Source organism: Anopheles nili, chromosome 2, assembly GCF_943737925.1.
Source record: "Anopheles nili chromosome 2, idAnoNiliSN_F5_01, whole genome shotgun sequence".
Taxonomy (NCBI): Eukaryota; Metazoa; Arthropoda; class Insecta; order Diptera; family Culicidae; genus Anopheles; species Anopheles nili.
In genome coordinates this window covers 18940131-18964167 of record NC_071291.1, presented here as the reverse complement: position 1 = coordinate 18964167, position 24037 = coordinate 18940131, and the positions used below count along the sequence as shown (strand labels likewise).

The 24037-nt window shown below is 51.9% G+C and overlaps 1 protein-coding gene across 1 annotated transcript; it reads right to left on the bottom strand.

The window, feature by feature from the left end:
• Window positions 1-54: 54 nt before the first annotated feature.
• On the bottom strand, window positions 55-15708 carry LOC128722057 (glucose dehydrogenase [FAD, quinone]). Its single transcript, XM_053815876.1, has 5 exons — window positions 15698-15708; window positions 6687-6837; window positions 6412-6538; window positions 679-1973; window positions 55-603 (listed from the first exon to the last, which is right to left on the bottom strand). The coding sequence occupies exons 1-5, from the start codon at window positions 15706-15708 to the stop codon at window positions 352-354; spliced, it is 1836 nt and encodes a 611-aa protein (XP_053671851.1). The 3' UTR covers window positions 55-351.
• Between the last annotated feature and the right edge of the window lie 8329 nt (window positions 15709-24037).

Below are 24037 nucleotides of genomic sequence, written 5' to 3'. Positions count from 1 at the left end.
CATAATTAAACTTTATTGATATTCATAATTTAACTTTACATTAATACAACGCGCGATGGGGCGTGCGGTTAAGAGCGAAGAAATGTGTCGCTATCGAAGTGTGAACGTTTTGTCTGGTTTTCGCCTCCGGGTGTGGGCTCGCTTAATAAGGCGAACGTTACCAATTCTAGAGGGTCTGTCCGTCCTGACCTTTCTAATTTCACGGGGCTTTAATTTCGATAAACGCGCCGGTATGCGACGCCTCCTCATACAAACAAGATTACGCGACGAGTACGCTTACGTGGTAAATGAATCTATGCCAATTTGCGTAAATGCTAGCGCGTCACCGGAGCATCCTTGCGCCGGCACGTCCTAGCGAGCTCCCCACGCACGGCGCAACAGATGGGCGCCCTTTTCAGCGATCATAATGATCGGTGCGTTCGTGTTGCCCGATGTGACCTTCGGCATAACGGACGCATCCACAACTCGCAGGTTCCGTACACCGTGCACACGCAGTTCGTGATCTACGACGGCCATTGGATCGCTGGTGGGACCCATTTTGCACGAACCTGCCTGGTGATTCTCGGCTCCAGTGTTCTGCCTCACGGCACATTCCCAGTATTCCTGAAGAAAAAAACACACACAAAAAGTGAGTGAACAGACGTAACAATGATCGAAGACCGAGGGTTTCACTCATACCTGCGTGCCAAATTCCATATCCTGACAGGCTTTCACGGGGGTGCGATCGAGATCCATACCGTACGCTTGCAAAGCGTCCGTTTCCGAGAGACGCACCGCGAACTTGATGCCTTCGACCAACACCTTAATGTCGTGATCCTCCTTCAGGTAGTTGACGACGATCTTCGGATGCTCGAGCGGATCGTTCGACTTGAGCTCGATGTAACCGCGGCTCTTGGGGTGCAGTACGGCCGGGAACACCTGCACCGAGCGTGAGTCGTTGCTGAGCAGCTCACCAACCTGGCCCGTCTTGGCGCAGTCCGCCAAGAACCCACCGAAGTAGAACTGCAGATCAGGATCGTCCACGCGTTCGGCATATTTCGAGCTGATCTTGGCCGTCACCGCTGACACGCCCGTGCCCGACATCAGCCCATCTCGGAACAGTAAGTACTCCATCGCCGTGGCCCAGTTCAGCGGAGCCGTGTTGGTGTCATTCAGGAAGAAGTTGATGAAGTACGCCACGTGATTGTGCAGGTTCCGTCCGACACCGGGTAGATCGTGGATCGGTCGTACACCCACCTGTTCGAGATGTGCCCGTGGGCCAATACCACTGAGCATCAGGATCTGGGGTGAGTTGACGGCACCACCAGCAACAATCACCTCTTTCTTGACCAGGATCTTGCGCATATGACCATCCTCGTCCACGATTTCAACTCCATGCGCTGTCTTAGACGTCGGATGGACAAGGACCTTCGTGACAGTGGTGTTAAGCAAGATGTGCAAGTTGGCGCGGTTTACAGCCGGTCGCAGGAAAGCACGAGCCGCACTAAATCGGATGCCGTTTCGGTTCGTCATCTGCGCGATCATGAAGCCCGTTGTGTTGGCACCGTTTAGATCCTGCACCTGGTAGCCGAGCTGTTCACCTGCCTTCAGCACTGAGTACGAAAACGGTGGATTGTAGGGGAATCGACCCACCGGTAACATGCCCCCGGTTGAGTGGTACTTTGAGTCAACTTCGTTGATTTGCAGGTTGTCCTCAGACTTCATGAAGTACGGCAGTACGTCCTTCCATTTCCAGCCCGGGTTCCCAGCCGCTTCCCAATCGTCATAGTCCTGCGGGTTGCCCCGGATGTACATCATGCCGTTCAGGACAGACGTTCCACCAAGGACCTTGCCACGGGGCCAATAACACCGCTGCTCGGGCGAACCCAGACACCCATACTGCTCCGGTTCCGTGTTGTACTTCCAATCGATGTCGCTGCCGAGGTAGTTCAGGAACATGGACGGAATCTGTGCCCCGGTTGGCTCGTCCGGTCCTGCCGCAAGAAGACACGCAGATGCGAATACGCATGAGAAACGAAAAACAAAATGGGCCCCGTTGCGCCACCCAGCCACCGACCCCGCTTGGCAAACAACGCTAATTAGGCTGGGTCTTGAATCGCACCGGCCCTTGCGCTCGAATGATTAAGCCGATAGGGAAACAATTGATTCTCGGGCGGGCCCACGAGATGATGTGCAAACAGCAACGCACGCCGAGAGAAACAATATTTGATGTGTGGAAAGACGCTCCCGCGTGTGTGGGTGGCGAAGAAGGAGAAGAAAGGGCATCGCCTCGGGGGCAGGGTGTGGTAAGCGCTACAAAAAGCTTCGGCAGCTCTCCCGGGGCTTTTGATTGGGGTGCCTTTCTTCTCGGGGGGTGGTGAGATTTTTGCATTGCTGGAGATGGGATTTGCCGCAAGACGCATACCGACGATTGTGTTTACCGCTAAGGTGTGTGTGTGTGCATGTGTGTGCATGTGTGTGAAGCTAAAAACCCCCCTTTTTCCACCCAGATGATGTGGTGTTGTGAACGCCTAGCACTCTGTGTCCGATGCTGAGGTGAATGGAGGAACTGTGGGTACATCATTGATCTCGTTTTAAAGGCTCCCCATGGTGAGAGCGTTCCTGGGGGTGGTGTTATTAAAATTCTGTTACGTAAGGAACGCATCCATGCGCGAGTAATACGAGCCACACCAGGGGGTTCTTATTTCGCCCGATAATCAATCACTTTCCAGTGTCGGTACCATTTTCAATGTGCTTTTTTTTTGCTCTCATTTTCTTCTCCGGACTTTTTTTACGCTAATCTTCAGACAAATCCGTTTAGAAGAGCAGCGCAGCGTGTAGAGAGTTGTAATTGAATTTATTCACGTTCATTATCCTCCCACGGGTGGAAAGTACGAGGGTTCAGGCAGGGTGCAATGCAACCCTGTCAAACGACCATCGAAGCGCTAATGATGCATCATTACACTGAATTGCGCCAGAATTTAATTTCCAAACACCGCCGCTTGCGTTGCGTGCAGCGTTTGTGTACGTTTTCATGTTTTTTTTGTCGTTCTTTCACCTTCTTTCATTTGGGAGGCTGAATGAGCGACCGAGGCGAGTTTGCCTGGCGAGTTTATCATCAACATTCTGCGAGATTTTTCGTTGTTGAGGTTTTTGGCCGTTAGAGGCAGCAGAAGTAGCCCCAAAGCGGGACCACTCGCTCGCTGCATTTTGTCCGCTGTCAATCAAAGCAGGCCCGCATTGCGGTGGTGGTTATTGTGATGTGCTCAGCATGCCCTGGAAAAAGCTCCAAAAACCGACATCAGTGCGCGCCTCCGTTGACATTCGTGAAGCAGATCCGACAGATTGGCTCGGTTTGCTCTGTGTGTATACTTTTTTTTCTGTTATCATCAGTCACCTCCATTCACTATCATCAGGCAAACGACTGCACTATGGCACGGAGGGGCTCTTGAGAATGTAATTGAATTGTGGAGCCCATCCCGCAATCAAGCGTATGCAAAACAGTCCAACCACAGCTCGTACCGTCGCAGAGGCGCTGTTCGTTTCACCATCGTTGGTCGCTTTTTTTTTCTTCCACAAAAGCTCCACCACGGGACATAGTGAAATGATGAAAATTTTGCTTTCCAATCAGCGCTAGAGGGAGAGAGCGACTCAAATGTGAGAATGCTTGGTTCTCCCCAAATAAAAGGGAGCTTTTTTTTTGTTGCTTGCTATTTTCCATTTGAAAAGCATATCGCAAACCGTTAGTTCACATACAGCGAGCGCTCTCGAGAAAAGCGGGCTGGTGTTTTCTTAATCTCCTAATCTCCGCTGTAAGCATTGTCACACCACCTCGATCGCTTCACGGTTGGAGGCTAATCGGGCCCCCTCCTCCGTCAATCGATTATCGATTAGCACTGAAGGTTGGCTCCGGCCAAAAATCCGAACCAAACCTAATCCACAACAGCCATGCCGTGGCCACTTGTGCAACACGTTTCGCGCTCACCTCGTGCAACGGATGCTAATTGCAGCGAGCAAAACAGGCCCGACCTAGTTCTCAGTCCCTAACCCACGGCTGCCCGATCTCGAACCCAACCGGCACGGATTGGATACCGTTTGCGAACCCGATGCGCCACCCGTTGTACCGAGAGATGCCCATCGATTAGCCAATGAACGTTGTGCTTCCCGGGGCCCTGGCCGTACCGATCGACCCGGATGGTGTTAGGCCGTTGGACCCCCACAACCGGCCGCAAATTGGCCGGTTCGGTCGATTTTTGCAACGAGAGCAACATGGTAAACACTTTGTACACTTTCCGCGCAAGACCCGTGAGGGGCTGATGCCGCCCGAAGAACGCTGCCGCGGCCATGCCGCAAGAGATGATTGTTTCCTCGTGCGCTGGAGCAACGCGAGTCGCGAGGCCGCGTGGAATGTTTCGCGAATCTTTGGCGCGTTTGGAACGCACGTGTGCTGGAGCGTTGTGCGGGGTTTTTGCTATTGTGGCGCATCGGTTGTTTTGCCGCGCTGTGCGAGTGTGTTGCCACCGAGAGGAGGCGTACTTTATCCAAAAGAATGGTGCTGGTGCTCCATACGATGCACTGCGCTAAAGGGTGCAGGGTGCACTTTTTGGGTCAAGGTCAGAGGTGCCCATCGAGAGGTCCGATAATTGTACCTCGGACGCACAATTGCGCGATGCAACGAAAATCGATGCTAATCGTGTGAAATGAGCCGTGACGAGCGAGCGTTTGAATCAAAGCTCCAAACAGCCATCTCAACCAACGGGTTGCTGCGATGGGTACGATTGCGCACGTCACACGTTGGCTGGGTGACCGATCAAAGCATACCGAGTCGCATGTTATGTCAAACTGACGTTGGGGTAGTAACGTCGCGTCGTGCGAATCCATTATATTCGCATAAACGGTGGTTTTGCTTTCGGCATATATGAACCCACCCGTTGCGTGCTCAATTTGCTCAACGGATCGACGCAACCCCCTGCTGGAGAACAAATGTCCCGCAATGCGATACAGAATGGCGGGCAAATGTTTCAGGAACGGAGAGAAGAAAACTCGCGCTCTGGCAGGGTGATAAGGACGCAGCCGAAGGGTGATCCCAGAGGGAAATGCAAAAAACCCTTGACCCTCATCGCGTTGGTAAATGGTGCAAGGTTTTGGTTGGATCTGACATTACGCTCACATCGTACCGGACTCGGATCGGAGTCAAAAAACCAAGCAAAAAAAAAACAACAAGAAGCAAAGAAGAGCAGAATGAAAAGGCCAACCAGACCGACCCCGAAAATTAAAAGAAGCCAACGTACCCGCCCGGTGGGGGTTGTGAGCAGCTTTCCAACATCACGCTCATCGTGCCGGGGAGCTTAGCCGAGTTCCCGAGGCAGTAAATGTCATCGGGGCAGCTGGCCGGGGATTTCGGGCTGCCCAAAGCAGCTCGTTCAATTGCACGCCTCCTTGGGTCCCTGGGTGGGATTGCGCGAGGGCTCTCGAGGAGGTGGAAGGGCGAAAGGCCAAAGTCAACTTGGCAATAATCATCCAGCTCCCGGACTTGCGTCCCAAGCGACCGGTATTTTACGAAAGTAAATGTCAGGTCCATTCTTTCCCTGTTTCCACGCGTACTTCTTGCTGGACACCAGCAGCCCCATCACCACAAAACGGTCAATCTCGGTGAGAGGAATCTCCGCTTTGGAATGGGGAGGGTTTTTTTTGGCTTAATGCGTCAATGTTGCGGCTCACATTTGTGCACAAAACCCGTGCGAGGCCACGGTCAGTGCGATTTAAATCTGCTCCGGCTAATGGCCTACACGCCAGGGAAGGACATTAACGTGGATGTTTGTCCCTGCGCGGGACCTGTTGAGGTTCTCCACGATGACGTATTTGGCAGGTGGCCGAGTTTGGCTTGCTCCGGAAAGGCGATGCGAGGTGTACGTGGTGACCGGAAAGGCACAACACGCCACGCTAATGTGTGCCATCATGTTTATCCTCATCGCAATCTCATGGTCCACGGATCGTGTGGCGTTAATTGTGGCATCAGAGCGATACCGAGGGCGATACCGATCGAATGGCAATAACCGAAAACGAGCTATTCCTGCGGTTGCGAACGTAACCTCAAAAAACGTGACCGCGGTGTGGTGGTTGAGCGAACGGCTACGTGAAAGTAGGTGCCATTTATTTGAATCTCCCATTCTATTGCTCGTACCGTTGGCGGGAAGAAATGAGCGTTTGCGGATTGCGTAAGCATTGCAACAGGTTCGGGTGAGATTCGAGTTTGCGAGGGTTGGGGCAGTCCGCCAAGAAGTCTCGATTGAATGTCTCCAAACACCGAGGTCAGCCAACCGAGACGAGCTATGCTCGAATGGTAAAACCGCGAGATCCGTTCTCTTTTCGCTTTTGAGACGTTTCGCGTTTCCCTGCCGTTCGTGCGGGTACGCCGCCAGTAGAACTCACCTGCTTCGATCAGGAGCACCTTCCAGTTCTTGATCTCCGACAGCCGCGATGCAATTACCGATCCTCCGGACCCTCCACCGACGACGATGAAGTCATACTCGTAGTCAACGCTTCGGGATGATTTGGCCTACAAAATCCACACCAAACACACACAAAAAAAAGCAACCGATCGACATTAATGGAGAGTGAGGGCCCATTTTCACCGGGACCGGTTTTCCCGCCGGCGGCATCCTTTCACCCAGAAATGGGCCCCGACCGTGGCGTGAGTCGCTTACCTTCGTGCGGCCACAAGGATCCTCCAGATCGCACTGTGACCTTATGAACACCTCCAGCAGGCCCATGAACAGCATGTACTGTGTGCCACCGCACAACGCCGCCAGGGTTGCCCCGACGGGGCTCGTCATAGGACACGCGCAGGACGACATCCTGTCACCGGACCACCAGCAGCCTGTGGCGCAATTTCACGTCGTCCTCGCGTACAAGTGGAGAGCTGCAAATTAAAGGTGAAACGTTCCGGTTACGTCCGTGCATCAGCACCAGCAAGGTAGGGGGTTTTGTTTTTCGTTGGTCGTTTTCGCAGCTTTCGAATGCGCCGTACATCTCGATCACCGTGAGCGGTAACAATCGGAGCAAGGACGTCCCGCTGGTTACCAACGCATGGATCGATGCTTAAGCGAAAGAATGGCGGCACGGCGGCATCTTGAACCACACGTTCCATCATTGCATCACGGAAATGGATGGGTTTGAACCTTGTAGCCCGGTGCGCATGAGTGCGGTGAATGGCGCATGTGTGCGATGTGTGAAATGTCGTGGCCAGGTCAAACGATGTACGGCTGTGTAGCCACGTGCCGCAGGAGCAAACCATTTCACTGGCGCACGAATCTGAACAACAATCTGAACAATTATTGCATCCGCAGTGCTTCGCTGAAATTCGCTGCAATAATTGTGCGAGTGCGAACGAACCGCGGCTTGCAAACGAGCATGATGAATTAAACCCAAAGTGATTGAAGTGCGGAATTGGCTTCGACAACTCGGCAACGTGTCGAATACGCGCGGTCCGATAATGTCTCACGATTGCTTCCACTAATCAGCGTGAGTGTAATTTTCCGATCGAGATAATTATGCTTCCGATAGAACGCATCGCCAACCTGACCCTCTCGCCATACGCATCAAATAACCGGAAACGAATCGTCGCGAGAAAAACAATAATCAAACCCAATCGTGACGCGCTCCATTGGCATGGTGACATTGCATACCCTCCAGGCGCATAAGACCACCTTCGGTTGCTTAATTAATTGGTGTCAATTAGTGTGCCACTTTCATCTCTCGAACGGCTTCGCTTTCCGAGTAGGCGGTTGTTGTTGTTGTTGTTGTTAGTTTTTTTCCTTCTCTCCCATCTGAAGCAACTCTTCCCAGCGACGCATTGCGTTTCCCGGAAAACTGCGAACGCTCGGCATCTCAATCAACCGCGTCATACTTCCCGCATGGTGAATTCTACGCGACTACCGGCGTCTTGTCCGGCTTACGGGAGGCTGTGGAAATCGATCTCCATCCGCAATTGCGACCGACATCACGAACAAAGCACGTCCGCTGGTATGAGACGACCTGGGTAAGCCGATACACGGAGCTCACCGCAGCCGCCGCCGAAACAAAGCTCGCCCTCCCGAACATCGGCAACAATCACCGGTTGCCGGAAGAAATAAATTGGATCTGCACGAAAAATAATAGCGATAATGCAGAAACATGACTGCTAACGAGCTGCTGACGTGGCTGAGGCTAACAATAACAGCAAAAAGCATCACTCCAACCCTGCTGGTGCACGGTTTCGATGCAATCGATGCACAAGGGCTTCACGGCAATGACTTCACTAACGTTGGGGGGAGGCACTGACTCGTCGGAGTGTTCTTCACCCATCGCATGTACGTTCATCCAAACTCACCCCCGCATACAGACACACACACACACACTTTCCACTTGATGCGGTGCATTGGAGAATAATTGAAAGATTTGATAAAATTGCCGGTTTCGGTGGAAAAGTGGCTCAAAGCCGCATCCCAGGGTCGTCCCAGGTCCGGAGGAGTTTGTGTAATCAACGATTGCAAAATGCATCGACCGGAGGAGGCGTGAGATCGCCCGGTTCGTGAGCTTTCCGAAAGCCGAAAAATATGCACGCCATCGACGAAGATCGACATTTTTGCGTTTGAACGGCAACAGGAGATGAAACAAAAACGAAAACCGACAGGCTTAAATAATCGGAACCCACCCACGCCACCGCAAATCAAATGCAAATGCAATTCTTTTGGGAACAGAAAAAAAATGCCCGAACAATTCGGTAGATCGAACCGGGCTGATAGTTGCAACCCGTTACGCGAAAACCACCCAACTTGCCAGGGCTGTCGTTTTAATCGCGATAATGGGCGATTGCGCGCGTTGGGTAATGGGAATTATCTCGGTAATGGGAAATCATCTTGCGGGAAACAGCCACGATAATGCAAAGCTTCTTGCTTGGTGAAACAGCCAGAAAAAAAGGCTCCCCCGCAAAAGTGTTTGAACATTTTCCTTGCTTGCTAGCACACAATCTTTCGCCCCTTCCAAAAAAATCCGTGCGTCCGTAGCTTCCCCATCGATGGTGGCTGTGTTCCGGTCGTGTTGCAACGTTAAATCTTATCGCTGGAAACATTTCCTCGTTAGTGTAATCCCAGCCCAGCGTCTTTTCGCTCCGAAAGAGGGTATATCGATTGCAATTAACGGGCAAGCGGGCGAAGATCCGCCACGATGGTGTCCCGAAAATTTTCCAACATTAATTACTTGCGCGTGTAATTTCATTTTACGGCTTAACTTGAGCCTACCCATGGGGTGGGGTGAAGATTTGCTTTCGTTTTACACGCCAACCGGGCTAAAGGAAAACCATCGAAACGATCGGCGTCGTAGATCGCTAGCTGCAGCTGCTGCTGCTGCGTGCCATACTGCGTTGGATGGGAAATCCCGGGAAAACCGTTCATTAAGACGATTGATGGTGAAAATTTCATTACTCGGTCCGGTCGGTTCCGTGCCATTAAAACGAACGAACGAGAAAGAATGAAAACCCAAGCAACCACTAGATTGCGATGTGGGAATCTGGGGAATCCAAGCAGCGCCAGACGACAACTCAGCGCTTTAGAGATGCTGAAAGTCCTGCGCTACCGACACCGACGGAACTGCTAGACGGCCACTGAGCGAGGAAAAGTCAGCTAATAGAGATTGACACGACGGAAAATTGTGACACACATACAGTGAAGGGTTGTTTTACAAGCTCGATATGGGTACGAACAGTGCACAGGTGGCTCATCGGTGGCGAAAGGCCAACGGCCAAAGGAGGAGAAATTGCATCGTCGTCTCGTGCTCCCTCGATGAGCCTTTTCGGAAGCGATGATTTTGGGGTCGGTAGGTGCTCAAATAGGGCACGCGTTTCGAAGCTGAACCTCATGCTCATCATCTGCCCTTAGAGGGCACGAGATGTTACGAGGACGAGCGCCGAGTGCGGATAAAAAGCGACATCACATCCTAGCTTGTTGCGTTGCGTTGCGTTCAATATATGGCAGGCAATGCTAACGCGAGCTCGTTTCCGAAAAAGGGTAGCTCGTAAAGCCACGGACAAGAGCACAGCACCTTCGCCGAGACTCGGGCACCTTTACAAATAGCAACAGCTTACGCGTAAAAGTGTCACCTAATGCTCTCGGGGGAAAGGCTTCTTCATCGCTCGGAGATGCCTTTACCCAGTTGACAGGAAGATAAGGTACTAAGGGATGCTTTAAGGAAGAGCTTTTCACTATTTACAAGCAACCGTTTCACGGAGGATGTCGGTCTCTTTTACCCCAGCACCATCGTGCTCGGAGTGCACTTGTTGACGTCTTTCGTCTCGTTGACGGAGAACTCGAGAAGAAGGGATTTTCGCCCGTTTCGTCAGGGCTGTGGCTCAATCTGTGTCCAGCGCGACAGGTGGGTTAGGCGGTGATGGAATTCCAACCTTGAGGGCTTTTGCGGTAGAACCTTCGGAAAGCGTGCGGGAGCGTGGTGATATAAAATCAATTTCCGCTACGAACCGCAACGAGCGTGTTCTACATCCATTCCATTCCAGCTTCTCACGATCGGTCCGGCTCGAGAACGGTTGCTGGTGGTTGGTAAATGTGACAACATTTAGCGTTGTATCCAGCACACGGGACGTTGGCCATCGATCGATAAAAGTGCCTGCTAATAAAAGTCCGCCGGTTTGTTGCATCAAATGATGAAGGAAATATATTCGGTTGCTGTTTGGGAAAACGGGTGTACCGTTCTGGGGCAAAACTCCATTCCGGCTCAATTGATACACCATTTAGCATTCACGCTAATTTATGCCATTAGCACTGGGAGTCAGCGCCTCGTTCCCAGAACCACGGATAGTCCTCCGGGCTTATTCATTTATTCAACACCGTGCAATAACGGCTAGGAGCAATGTTCATTTGCATTCATAAATGCACCAGCGAAGAGCATACGCCATGAAAACTATCTATTTGCTTTTTTTTCCGCAGGGCAAAAGAAAAAGTAAAGGCCGCATAAATTCATTTCCATTCCACGGTTCTAGCTGCGGGCGTTAATTTAAACGTTCCTACCTAAAAACATAAAAGAACCCGACGAGCGAGTGTCGGTTTTCCTTTCATCTGCATCGCTCAAGGCGCTTTTCTTCCGGAAGCGCTTCCACTTTCGTTCAATTGGATCGGTCAAGATGCACCTTTCTGGGTGAGTCCTTTGCCACTACTCGGTGGGTATTTATTTACCCGCTGGTCCGTGTCTCAATTAGCCTAGTGCATGCTTGTCCCGCTTCGAGTGAAAGCAGAGAACCTTTTCCATCTGCCCGGTATGGATACACACTTTCCCTACACCGGCGGGAATGCTAATGAACGAGAATGAGGGCATTTCGTGGCGGGAGCAAGAAATGGGACAATGCATTTGCAAAGATTTACGGCCTTTGGCAGTCTCACTCTCTCGCTGTCGGAGTACCGCCAGAACGAAAGAAGAAAACTGCCCGTTCCGATACCGGTTGGCGCCGGTTGCGGTCTCGTCCAAACCGTCTAACAAAGGCGCTCGGTTATCTTTGGCCTTTCGGGCCCGGGGTTTCGAGCTTGGGCTCATCGGCACGTAGCCCGAGATCGCTCTGGGACCGGAGTGTGGTTCGTAAAACGAAAAATCATGTTTCCCGACGTGAAAGACAGCGCGGCCTTTGTGAGGGTGATTGAGGCTGAGAATGAAACCGCCTGATGGCCGGTGGCGACGGCATCGAGTTCGTCCTCGCACACCGAAAGAGGACCGCTTTTTCCGCGAGTTTCCACCCCAGGAAGGCAACGGCAAGAGATAAGAAAAATGTTCGGTACGTGTGGGATGGTGAAAGAATGAAAAAGCACAAAATAAAAGCTCCCCAAGCACTCCGGAACGCCCATGTTCGGAGCAACGGACTCGCGGGCACTCGTTTTACGATTTATTTCCTTTCAACTCGTAAAAAAACCCGCCGCAAATAAAAGCGTCAACGAGAACCGCAAGATCGCGTAGGCCCTTGACCCACGTTCCGGGGGCGCCGGAAATCAGAACGAAAGACAATAAACCTCCCCAGCCCGCAGGCCACGCACGCACGCACGCATGTAGCTCAAACCGTATTAAGGTGGATGATTTTATGTTTCTCGATTTTCCGGCAAACCGCACGGCAGCCCAACAATTACGGCTCCATCTCGGTGCGGTCGTAGGGGAGGTGAAAATTAGAGAGTCCAAAATCTGCCAACTCAACCACATTGATTGATATTAAGAAGAGAAGAGCGCTGGAAAAACGCCGGCCAGCTCGTGACGAAACGTGATTACGACCGTAGTGTGGTGGAGCGAACGCAAGCGAAGAGCACACCGTTAAAACGTGGCGTGGCGTACGTGAGAAGCTTACGCAATGGCACACCGTCCTGACGAAAATGGCACCGGGACGAAAAGGAACCCAACCCTGGACGGTTCTGGTGGCTGGAATCGGTTCGGCCACAGTAGTGGGCGCGCTCGAAATTGCCAAAGGTAATCAACAATCGAGCGTGACGGGCAAATGAACTGGCTCGAAACTCGGCGAGAACGGCTCCAACAGGTTGCTTCGCATCCAAGCAGGCTGGTTTTCGCCGTTTTTCTTTTCTTTTTCTCTCGCTCATCGCCACGCTGCTCCAGGGATGCGCGTGTGAACCGGTTTTGAGAGGATACGTGGGTTATGTTTTTTGTTTCGTTGCTGCCGCCGATTTCGCTTCGCTGGCGTGCATGGTGGCGATGCAGTTTTATGGCCTTGGTACTTGACATTTAGTTCTCCCCGTGCGGCGACCATCGGACGGTTGGGTGAAAGTAACGCAACCAAAGAAGGTCACAGTAGAAGCGCGAAACTGAAACGACTGTGCGACTTTGTTCGCTGCTTAAAATACACCACGACAACAACAGCAAAAAAATCCAGCGATCGTAATTAAGATTTGACGGCTTTATGTAATGGCGCTCCGGGAACGTTATCCCCGGTTCCGGGCTGTTTGCAGAATTTTGAACAATGAACCGCTCGGTTGATTTGACGCGTGGTTTCAAAAACTCGCAAATAATTAAAGGAATAATGAAATTGCACCTTCCCGTTCGTGGAAAACACCCACAGCGCAGCCAGCGTGGGCTGGAAATGCCAAACGGATGCAATTAGGCAATCGCGGTATGGCTTCCAGCCCCAAAATCGCCCACCATTTCAAACCACAAATGCCACCAATAATTTGAAATCCACAAAAGCTGCATCGATCCGCACGATTGCACACTCATTTTGTAGAGGTTAGATGGGTGTTTGCTCGAACACGTCGAACATCCATCCCATGTTGGCACGATAAATATAGCCGATTGTTCCAGCCGTTTTCCGATTATCGAGCGTTTGCATTCGACCATCGGCGTGTCCTTGTGGGAAATTTCCACAAAATCAAACCCACGCACCGGCCCGAAGGCGGATGAAATAACGCACCCGGCAGCGAACTCGTTCCGGTTCCGGGGCGCATTTCTAATTTCCGGCGCTTATTTCCGCACCATAGTGGGGTCCTTGATTTTCCACGGCGCCTCCGGCGGGTTGGTTCGTCCTTCGTGACCCTACGCGACCGATCAGGGCGTGGTGTCCGGCCGGAAACATGAACCGATCGCCAAAGGTGACACTGACTCTTGTGTCCTTGGCGTGAGGATGCGTCTCGCTGGTTGCGTGCATTATCTGCGCCCCGTTGATTATCGCGTGTCTCTCTCGCTCTCTCTCTCGCTCACAATGTCCTTCTCGCACGTTTCGCATCATGGACCGCGAGGCCCCGGAGATGGTTCGCTTCCGTGGCCGCGATCCGCCCGGTCACCGGTTTCGCGGTTTCGTTATCTTCTTAACCCAAGCTGACGGCGGTCAAGCGAATCTGCGTGGCGCTTTACCAGGCGCAACCGGTTTCGGTGAGCTGTGGCTGGTGAACCGGTTGCTCGCGCTCGAGTCTCGTCCCGTGCCTGGCCGTGGACGCGTCCGGCTTTTCCCAAGTTCAAGGTTGGGCTAATGAGCCGCGCGTTTTGCCGGTGGCGGTGTTGGCCACGCACACAAACCCACTTGGGTGGAGTTAAACGACCCTAAACCGCAGCACCCAAGCACCACCTCGTTAGGACGACTTCAAAACCAGACTCGGGAGGGATGAAAACCGCCACCGGGCGCGAAGCCAACCCTCAAGCGGGGTTTGTGTAAATAGCACCCCCATTGTCGGGTCAGAACCCTTCCCGGGTGGTGTAGAAGGTGTTCAGGGTTCAGTGTTTGCTCGACGTCAGCCACACCCAAAACGTTCCAGAACCGGGCCGAAGAGGTCATCGGCACGAAGCGCGTCATTTTCTCTCGACCATCGTGTCGGCTGGAGCGCCGTATCGGTTTAAGAGGTTTCCCATGGCCTGCTGCAAAACCTGTACCAAACCTGTGCCGGCTTTGGGTGCGGTTGCTATGGCACCGTCATGATGGAAACGCGGTCAAGCAGACAGTGGCATGCGTGCATAACTGTACATTTATTTCGGACACCCAAATGGGCTGAGCAGGGGGTTTTATTTCGCGAGACCCAAATGGCCGTTGTGCCACGCGCGAGAACGTGCCATGCTTGACCTGAAAGCCACACCCGGAGTGGGTATTTCCCGGCCGAAACCCGCGGCCTGAAATCGGGACGGCGCGTTTCGTTCGGGGTGATATCCGTCGGGGTAATGTAATTTGTGCAGGAAATTGAATCCTTATCCTCGAGCCATGATAAATAGCGGCGTCATTCGTGTGTGGGACGCGCTTTAGATGAGAAAGGAGAACGAAACATTTTTTTTCACACACACACACACACACGCGAAATTTCGTACCGGATCAGGCCATAAATTGGCAAGGAAATCGAAGACTAACTTTGCATTTTTATCGATCCACACCAGCGACAGGGGGAACTGCCGGGACGAAATCTGGGTCGATTCACTTTCAAGCCAACCGTTTTCCCTTTTTCGGAGGGTGGGAAAGGAAATTTTATGCTAATGTATGCTAACGCAGAAGGAAAGTTTTGTATCAGCTCGCCCGGCACGCTGGCGATCACGGGTGACGATTTATGCGCCTGTGTTTAAGATTTGCCGAAGATTAACCATCCGGAGGGATGGGGTTTGGCAATAGGATTTAACATCTCGCACTTCTTCGCAAAGCGGTGCTCGGCGGGTCGTAAAAAATAAACAGCGCACCTTTTTTTTATGCTCTCGTTCAAACAAATCGTAAAATGAATCAACCTGCGAATGTTGTTAGTGTTGTTAACGAATGCAATTAAATGCGCGTTGTTGGCGTGGAATCGCAATTCTCGTGCAAGAGAATCCGACCCAAAACAAAAAAAAACGCTCAAAACACGACAGCTAGAAGCCCGCTCGGGATGTTTCAATATTTAATCGCCAGGCTGACATTAACTGTAAATTGGAGGGCATTTTTTGTTGTTGTTGCTGCCTCCAGCTGTCGGCTTGTTTGTTTGCGAATTCGTTATTGATGCCGCCAGTTGCTGAAAACATCCGTGTTGTTTATTTATTTATTTTTTGTTTCGTCCCAAACACACACACACACACAAAGTCGACGGAAAATAACGACTCAATTATTGCACTCTGCGTCGTCGCATCCCGGATTTTCCACTGCGTCCATCCACCGTTCCTTCCCGAGAACCTAACGGCTCGTTACGGCGAGACGATTAATATCGCGCTCGCGCTATGATTTATCTTGCATCGTGCCACCGACGCGGCAGACATTCAATTTGGCACCGTCATCGATACGGGCGAGCAATTTATCAAACCTACCCCGTTTTTCCCGCCAGTGCAACATTTTGTTTTCCACCCCAACCCCAGTGGGGAAGGCTTCATTTCCCGCCCGAAAGCACGGAAAGGCACCGAGAGAGCAACTGAACGGCGAGAAAGCATAAAAATCACAACGGATGGCATGGCACCATGTATCACGTTGCGTAAGGCGACCGATTCGCAGGGCTCTCGTTTGATCGCAATTATTGTCATAATTTGCTGCAAATTGTTCGCCACTGGTCGCGGGGTGTGTCCCATGCGAACGGAAGGCCACCCCTGGGTGGGTCCGATGCTGGAGATGGTGCGGATCGTAATTAGGTTACGCAAGCGTCCCACGGGGTGCCCTTGAGTGGACGCATCACTCTCTCTCTCTCTCGCTCGTGGGGACACATCACACCCGAACAAAAAAAAATAAGAGGGATATATCATTAGCAGGGACATCTAACGCGACACCTCGGGATTCGGCGAAACGAGATGCCGTTCCGGGAATTGGGAAGACACACGAGCACATGTGTTCGGACTGTGTGGAGCTAATTGTCTTTCCGGACAGAATTATGCTCCCGCAGGGGTTGCTTCGTAATTATGCGCCCTTCGCTCAATCCGATCCTCGATCGCCTTCTTCCAAGAACTGGTCGAGTTTTCCCTCCGAACTTCGAGGGACAACTTTTATACTCTTCCTCTCTCTGTCTCTGTCTCTTTCTCGCCTTAACCCGGCCGGGCGTTCGGGAAAGCGGAAAAAGTTTTATCGACCAAGTTGAAACGTTAAGCAAATGCAAGTTTCATACGACAGCCATTCTCTGACACTTTCGAGTGCTCTTTTGGAGCGCTTTTTCCACCCAACCCAAGCAGAACGATGACGGTGATGATGATGTGGATGATGATGATGATGATGATGCCACAGCTCTGCCCGGGATGGACAGTAAATACTCTTTTATGGCAAAACAATATCCCGCCATCGGTCGACCGGCAACGCCGGTGGCAGCGGACGGCAATCGGGTTCCAAAAGTTTTAACTCCAATTACATTAAAGTGTTGCAAGATGGATTGAGTTTGTGCGCTTATCACAGCGAGGGCGCACGCTGTGGAGTTCGAGTTCGAGGGTTGGGACTTATGCTTTTCTTGCTGACGTGTCCAAGGGCTGTAAGGTTATGCTTTTTCCACCCATCCATCCGAAAAATGCCCACCCTTTGCTTTGCTGTACGGTAAGTTATTCTTCCCTTTCGCGCGAGTTGGGTGGGTTTAATTCATTCAATTACCGTGGCAGCTTCGCTGATAACTGAGCCGCTCGCGGTTGGCCCTTGTTTTTTTTTCGGTGGGATTCCCATCCCTGCGCTTCTCCCTTACAAAACAATCGCACCGCCGCAGGGATGCCGTTCGTCCAAAGTCCGGCCCAATTGCGGCCATAAATTCGTGCGGTCCGGTGCGACGTTATGATTCGAGGCTTACGAGCCACTCGTGCTCGGGGGCGTCTTCGCTTAGTCGGCTGGGTGGCTCCAATTTTTCCATTTTTCCAACCCCCATCTCAATCTAAACAATCGGCCTTGCCGAGTGGACGCGCAAAGCCGAGACCCGGGGCACCAGAGAAGCCGTTGGAAAATTAGCATTGCCACGATTACCTAAGCCGTTTGCTGCCACCATTTGGGGCCGGCTAGGTCTCGCACTTATTATTTGCTATTTAGAGAGGTCAAATCAAAGTACCGAAGTCGGCTCATCCGACAGGGGGCCCTTGCACGGGAGGGCCGGGGGCACGATTTCGCAAAAGCAAAGCTTCGTCCCTCCATTGGACGGGGTCTCCCCAGACCTGCCCAAACAAAGCCCCATAATCGGCCGTCCGCTTGCCGTGCGGAGGAATTCGCTCCCATCTAATGCTAAATCATCCGCCTCGTAACATGGGGCCCTCGGCGTGGATGAAAAATGATTTAAAAATGCAAATACCCATTTGCTCACTTCGTCACGTCGTCGTGCCGCCTTTCCCGGGCTGATGATGGGCCGGGTGTAGAGCAAGGGCTCGGAAATCGCAACCGAAACAGAAAGTGAACCCATCGTCAAATTCGCGCTCTCACGATTAGCCCGAGTCGGGTCGGTTCTCGTCCGAAGGTTGTTCCGGTCGCATGCATGTCCGGAAGCCAGCTCCAAAGAGCCACGAGCTGTTATGGTACTTTCCACGAAAATAAGCCTCCTCCTCCCTCGGTACATCATCCCGTGAATGAGATTGTGGGGGAGTGAGGTGGTTAATTTTGGAATTCCCGCGCGTCGCGAATAAAACAACATTCCGCCTGTTTAAACGGTGGCGCGCCTTTCCACGCAGCATCCGATGAATTTCCATCCCATTCCCCAATGCCGTTCCGGGTTGAATTGAAGATAGAGAGTGAGAGAGAGAGAGAGAAAAAGCGAGAAAGACAGAGCAAGAGTGAGAGAGCAAAGGAAGATGGTTCGTTTCGCCAGTGGCGTCTTTGCCATTTCGGGCTCCTTCACATCCGGATGTTTTTCCCTAGCCTCTCGACATTTAATCCACCTCCTTCCCCCGCCCCCCCCCCCCGGGCCCTCCATCCCCTTCTCTCGCGGGAAAACCTTGCACGGCATCTCGGGCACGGAACCGAAAAAAAGGGGTTTTTACTTTCGATTGTCTTTCGGCGGAGACGAGCGCTTGAAGATCACCCGGTTGATAAGCGAACGCGCACAACAATCGCCGCCGGGAAGGCCTCTTCGTCGGAAATCAGTCGGTGCTCGTTGGAAACCCGCAACCCCTTCCCAGCATATCATTCCGCCTCTTCCCTCGCACGCGCCAACCACTGCCACTGCTCATTACATGGCCGCCCCTCTAAAAATGTTCCTAAATATAAAATTTCCTCTTCCACGCGCGGTTTGAGGGCTTATTCCCACCCCGGCCACTGGCCCGGCCACGCATTTTCCGCTTTTCCGTTGGCTCGTTTTGTGGGAGGAAAAAAACAACGAAATACAACAAAATAAAATGCTTCCCTGCTATATGGACCCGAAAAAGTAGAGACCCCTCCAAGGGAGGCAAGAAAAAGGCGTGCTGCGGATGAATTCGAATGCGGGAAAATCCGCCTCGGTGCGGGTGGTGGGGCGCTTGTTTGCATTTTCCGAGTCATGTTCGTAGTATTTTTTGTTGTTGTTTTCGTTACTCTGCTCCACCGCTGCCTAAGTGGGCCCAACGGAACCACCGGTTACACGCACGCGGATAACGCAGCAAACGCCAAACGTGGCTCGAATAGCGAGAAATAGTTTTATATGCTAAACCTCCGTCCCGCCGGGTTGGGTGGCATTTTTTGTCCTCACCCCCATCATGAAGGGGGCTTCCATCGGTGCGGAATGCGGGACACAAGCGAGACGAGCCACGAAAGCCCAACGAAGCAAAGCTTCACGCTAATTGGTTCACGCCTGTGCACGGTTCGCAGCTTTAGCGGAATTGGCCGCGAAACACAAGCCACGGAAGCGAGAACTCGCGAAAGGGAAAGTGCGGAAAATTCACCTACTTCTGTGTGCCGGTGCTCCTTCCGAATGTGGGTGGGTGGCGCTGTCCACACGCGTAACGATCGAACGGGTGCGATTGTCGCGCCACACAAGTATTGTCCTCAAAGCACAATGCCGCCTGATCTGCTTTTACGCGCGCGCTTTTCACGTAACGAGCGCGTGGTTTCGAATGCGAGCTTTCTTCAACGCACTAGATCACTTACTAATGGCAATTTCTCCTGCGATCCAATCGCTGATCGTCGCGCACACACACCGCTCCACTGGCTAACGACTGACTGTTCGGGTGCTGGCGCTACAAACGGTCCGAATCACTTGGCGTCACTCGATCGTCTGATGAGAGTGGAAAATTCTGCGCGTCTTCAAACCCCAACTCACTTACGCCACACAAGCGCATACATATGCGCGCGCGCACACACTCCCGCGAGCCCGTGCGGATTCTTCCGCAGCTCGAAGATCCCACAGAACACGGGTGAAGAAACGTCGACGGTACCACAAAATAGGCAGGCGGTTGAAGAAAACGATCGAACGGACGGATGATGAGTGCGATCAGAGCCACGCGATCTGGCGAACTTGCTTCGGTGAGCTTTTGCCAGCGAATGAGTGGTGGCTTATTAGTGCGTTGAGGTTTTCTTGCCGTTTCTTAACCCCCACGACGGATGACTCTCTCTCTCTCTCTTTCGTTGTCTCTCTTTTCGCTTTCTCTCTCTCTCTCTTTCTCGCTCTTTTTCACACGTTTTCTTCGCGCCTTTTCCACCGCGAACTTTTCAAGCGTCTCGAGAGCCGATCGGAGTTTCGAACCGTGATCGTGTGTTTTGCAAGCATACTCTGTCTCTCTGGCTGCTTTTGTGCTATCTTGCAGACCTGGAGAATTAAGCTGGGCTCGTTTGGCTTCAACGGTGCGAGCCCTTTAGGCGATCGATCTTGGCATGCCGCACGCGGGAGTTGGCCCACGGGCCGGTTCTGGATGACTGGCGCACGGTTTTGGTGGGGCTTTAGAGTTTTGCGTATCATGCCGTCTGATCGCGCTACTTCGCGTGTGGCATTGCCTGCGCGGTACACAATCACCGAACGAGCCGGTTGGGATTGTGATTAATAGGCGTCCGCGAAAATGACGCCATTTGGCACGGCTTATCACCTGCATCGGCGAATGGGATTTGGCTACGCTTTTTTGGGGACATTACCGTCGAGCGAATCGAGATTCGTTCTAAAGCCCTCTAGAGAGCTGAAAATAGGTCGAACAGCTGCAAGAATGCCCGGATGGAAGTTAAACTAACGTCCACATGTTTGGCGTTTTCCACTAAATCATCATTCAAATCGTTTCCCATCAAATCATGCTTAGCTTGTCGATGTTTCTCGCTTTCGGCTCCATTGGATGGATGAATGGGCTCATGTAATTAAACGGATAGAGATTATTCGCACCAATTACCGACTGACGTTAGACCTTTCGGCTGCGCTCTAGCGCTCGTTTCTCCTGTAAACTGATAACGACACTGCTTACCAGCGCATTAATTAAATCCGACAACTTTATGGATTCATTACGGTGCCGTCCCATTGCATCATTGGCCACCCGGTGAGCGCACAGTATTTCGCGCAATAAAGCCATTACAGAAATCCACGGTAACGCAGTGACCAATTTTCCGAACAGCGATCCTCCTCGATCGGGACAAGCATGAGCTGGTGCCGTCTCATTTGCGTGGTTATGGCGCTGGCAGTTTGGCAGGAATCTTCCACCAGCGACCTGTCGAACGCCGTCGGGACAAATGTCAAGAGACGATTAATTAAAACTGCTCCCAAACCTCCCCACCGGCAGAGAACCGCCTCTCGATCGACTTCATACCAGCCGCTGCAATGTTCGTTGGAGTGCCTCAATCGAATTCAAACCATGACGCTACGTTCGCGGGGTTTTCCCAAAACAGAAACGAAAACACAAACCCCCTGTTATTGCTTCCCACAGGGGCAGCCGTTGGCTGAAACGGGGCTCAACCGACGCAATGAGGATCTGTTATGTTTGCTTCTTCTGCTTGTGCTCTCCGTCCCGTTTAATCTCATTACCAAATTCCGACACCAGCATCACCGCCCCCGATGGTAACACCCCGTGGGGGCCACCGGGAAATCCGCTGTCTCAAGACTCGCAGGCACGCATCGGATCGGTTTCGACGGCACCGCGGCTGGGACCGATCCGGTGGCTGGAAGCAGCACTTTGCAACACACGCCTGGGAGAATATTTCGCACATGATAATTATGCAGAAGCGGCTTCGGTGTTGGAATGGGTGCTGTTTGCGCTGCTGTTTAATCAACATCAAACGGCGGGCGCACGCACACTCCCCACCACCCAGGGAGCAAGAGGGCTCTCTATTGCAGCACGGGCCATTCCGTGGAGTCACGGATTCGTGCCACGCATGCAACTTCTTCGCGTGGCGCAAATTTCGTTATCATCTTACCCCGTCAATCTTCTGCTCGGGCTCTGCCAACGTGACATCACGTGTGTTAGAACAGCGATGCGGGTTACTGGGATCGGGTTAGCCTCCCGGAGGAAACGTGAAGCGATTCGGATCGAGGTGGTTTCCGTTGGGATTTCCGATGAAGCTGATCGACCACTGCATAATGATGGTATTCCCGATCGTAAGGTTGGTTTTGATTAAATCGATCGTGACTTGATGCTGGGAGCGTGGAAGAGCAGATGTTACGAATGCAGAAGCGGAAGCTTCTTGTTTGCATGCCTGTAGCTCAATTCTATCGCATTATCGTTGTAAACTCACGGGGAAATTTATGTATTCGAGTAGGTATTAAAGCAGATCATCTCGTTGAAATTTAAAGCAAATTATGTTATGACTTCATTCAAACAATAAAAATTCCTCGAAAAGATTTATTTTTCATTTCAACTGTACGATCAAACCTTCCCTTGCGACGAATTCCCATAGTGATCGTTCAACCATTATCGTTTTCGAGCATCACACCATACGCATAACATATTGCCTGTATTTAGGCGCCCAACAAATCATAAGCTTTCGCGGAGACGCAGTGAATTTAATTAAATCCCCAGTCGGGAAGATTAAATTTACATCCACGAGCATATTAAGCGTAAATTGAACGCGTCACATGCTCCTGTGACACATACAAATGGTGTGCTTTAAATCACCGCACTTCCTCGGAAGCCCAGCCGCGCGCAGAATGTATCCTTCGCAGCGCTTTCCCGGCAGCTGGGCGTTCGGTAGATTGCAGTTTCCATGCGGCTTCTTCGCTCGCTCGACATCGTCGTCGTGGGACCGAATACTTCACGAAAGAAGATGGAAATTAATTAATCTGCTTTAATAATTCATCGTTATTGTGAGAATACCTACTTCCACCGCGGTCGGAGCGTGGTTGTGTCGCTTGAAACTTGGGCCATCGACCCAACCGGAACTGGTTATGGTTCTCGGGCCGGATCCGTCGCATCCGTGCGCGCTGGTTATAATTAAAGTTTTTAGCCCATTTGGCTCCGCGTGGACCGACTTTTGGCCAGCATGAAATCACCCACGAAGCGCACGATCCTCGAGCCAGAACGGACAACCTGGTGATGGCGTCCGGGTGTCGATGTTTTATTTGTCGCACACTGGCCGTCAAACTGCGCCGCCGCCCGGGTGGACAAAAATAGTATCTACTGGCAGGCGAATGGCGGCTTGCGAAAGATAATTCGACCGAGCCAGCTGTCTCATAATTTCGTTGTTTCAGGCTTCCGAAGCATGAAATCCGCCGGGGCGATCGTCCGGAAAGCTCGTGTCGCTGTATCCTTGGAGACGGCACCGAAACCGACCGAGCAGATGACGCTGATGGTGGCGTTTGGTTGGTGGTGCTCTAAAGCGCCAGTCACGTCGCGAGGTTGAATGTATACAATTTTGCTGCCAGGAGGTATGTTGTGGGGCATGCTCCTCTGTCGCTCCAAACCCCCCAGTGGCCGTTCGTTCCTTCGACACGACTTCCGATCTGCTCGCCAGCGGAAGGTCCTTTCCGTTGGCCGGTCCCTTGCGCTTCGGTGTATAAATTAACGCACCAAATTATCGTCCCGGAAAATGATGGTCGGATAAAATATGGAAGGCTTGTGCTGGGAAGGGAAAAGAAGAGGCGAAAGTTTTGGAGCCAAGTTTGCCAAAGTGTTAGCAATATTAGTCCCGGCCCTACGGGAAGGTTGTGGGATTGGGCGTCCTGTGGGTGAGGCCATCTTTCGAAAGGACAAGGCCGGAAAATTGCCACAAGACAGCCGGTGGTGGAGTGGGAACGGACGAGCAGCGTCGAACGCTGATAGAATCTCAAAAAAGAAGGTGTTTTAGCTGTGTCGAGATAACGAGGAGCTCAGGCAAATATTTTCCAAACAATTTGGCATGCTAAATACCACTGTCGCTCGGCAAGGCTGTGCCAAAGATGGCGTAGGTTGATAAAAACCTTATCATATCAGGTTCTTTTTGACATACAACAAACTCATACTTTTGCCTTTTCTAATCAAGAAAACGAGCAATATAAGAAGCGAGAACCACGGCTGCAAGCTATTAATGAGCTTCTAAGAAACGACCTCGAAATCTACAAGGTCGATTGTTCCTTTGTATGCGCTTTTAGCTTAACGAAACCGAAAAAAACCATTCTCTTGTGCTCTCACAAACCTCCATTGCATCGCAAGGCTACTACGGCGGAAGAAAATGACTCTTTTTGTTCGCACATCCGAGGATGGCGACCCCGTTAAGGATCACGTCAAAAATTCAAATCTTTCCCCCCGTGAAAAGCGCCACCGGCTGTTGCGTGAACAATGCGCGATGCCT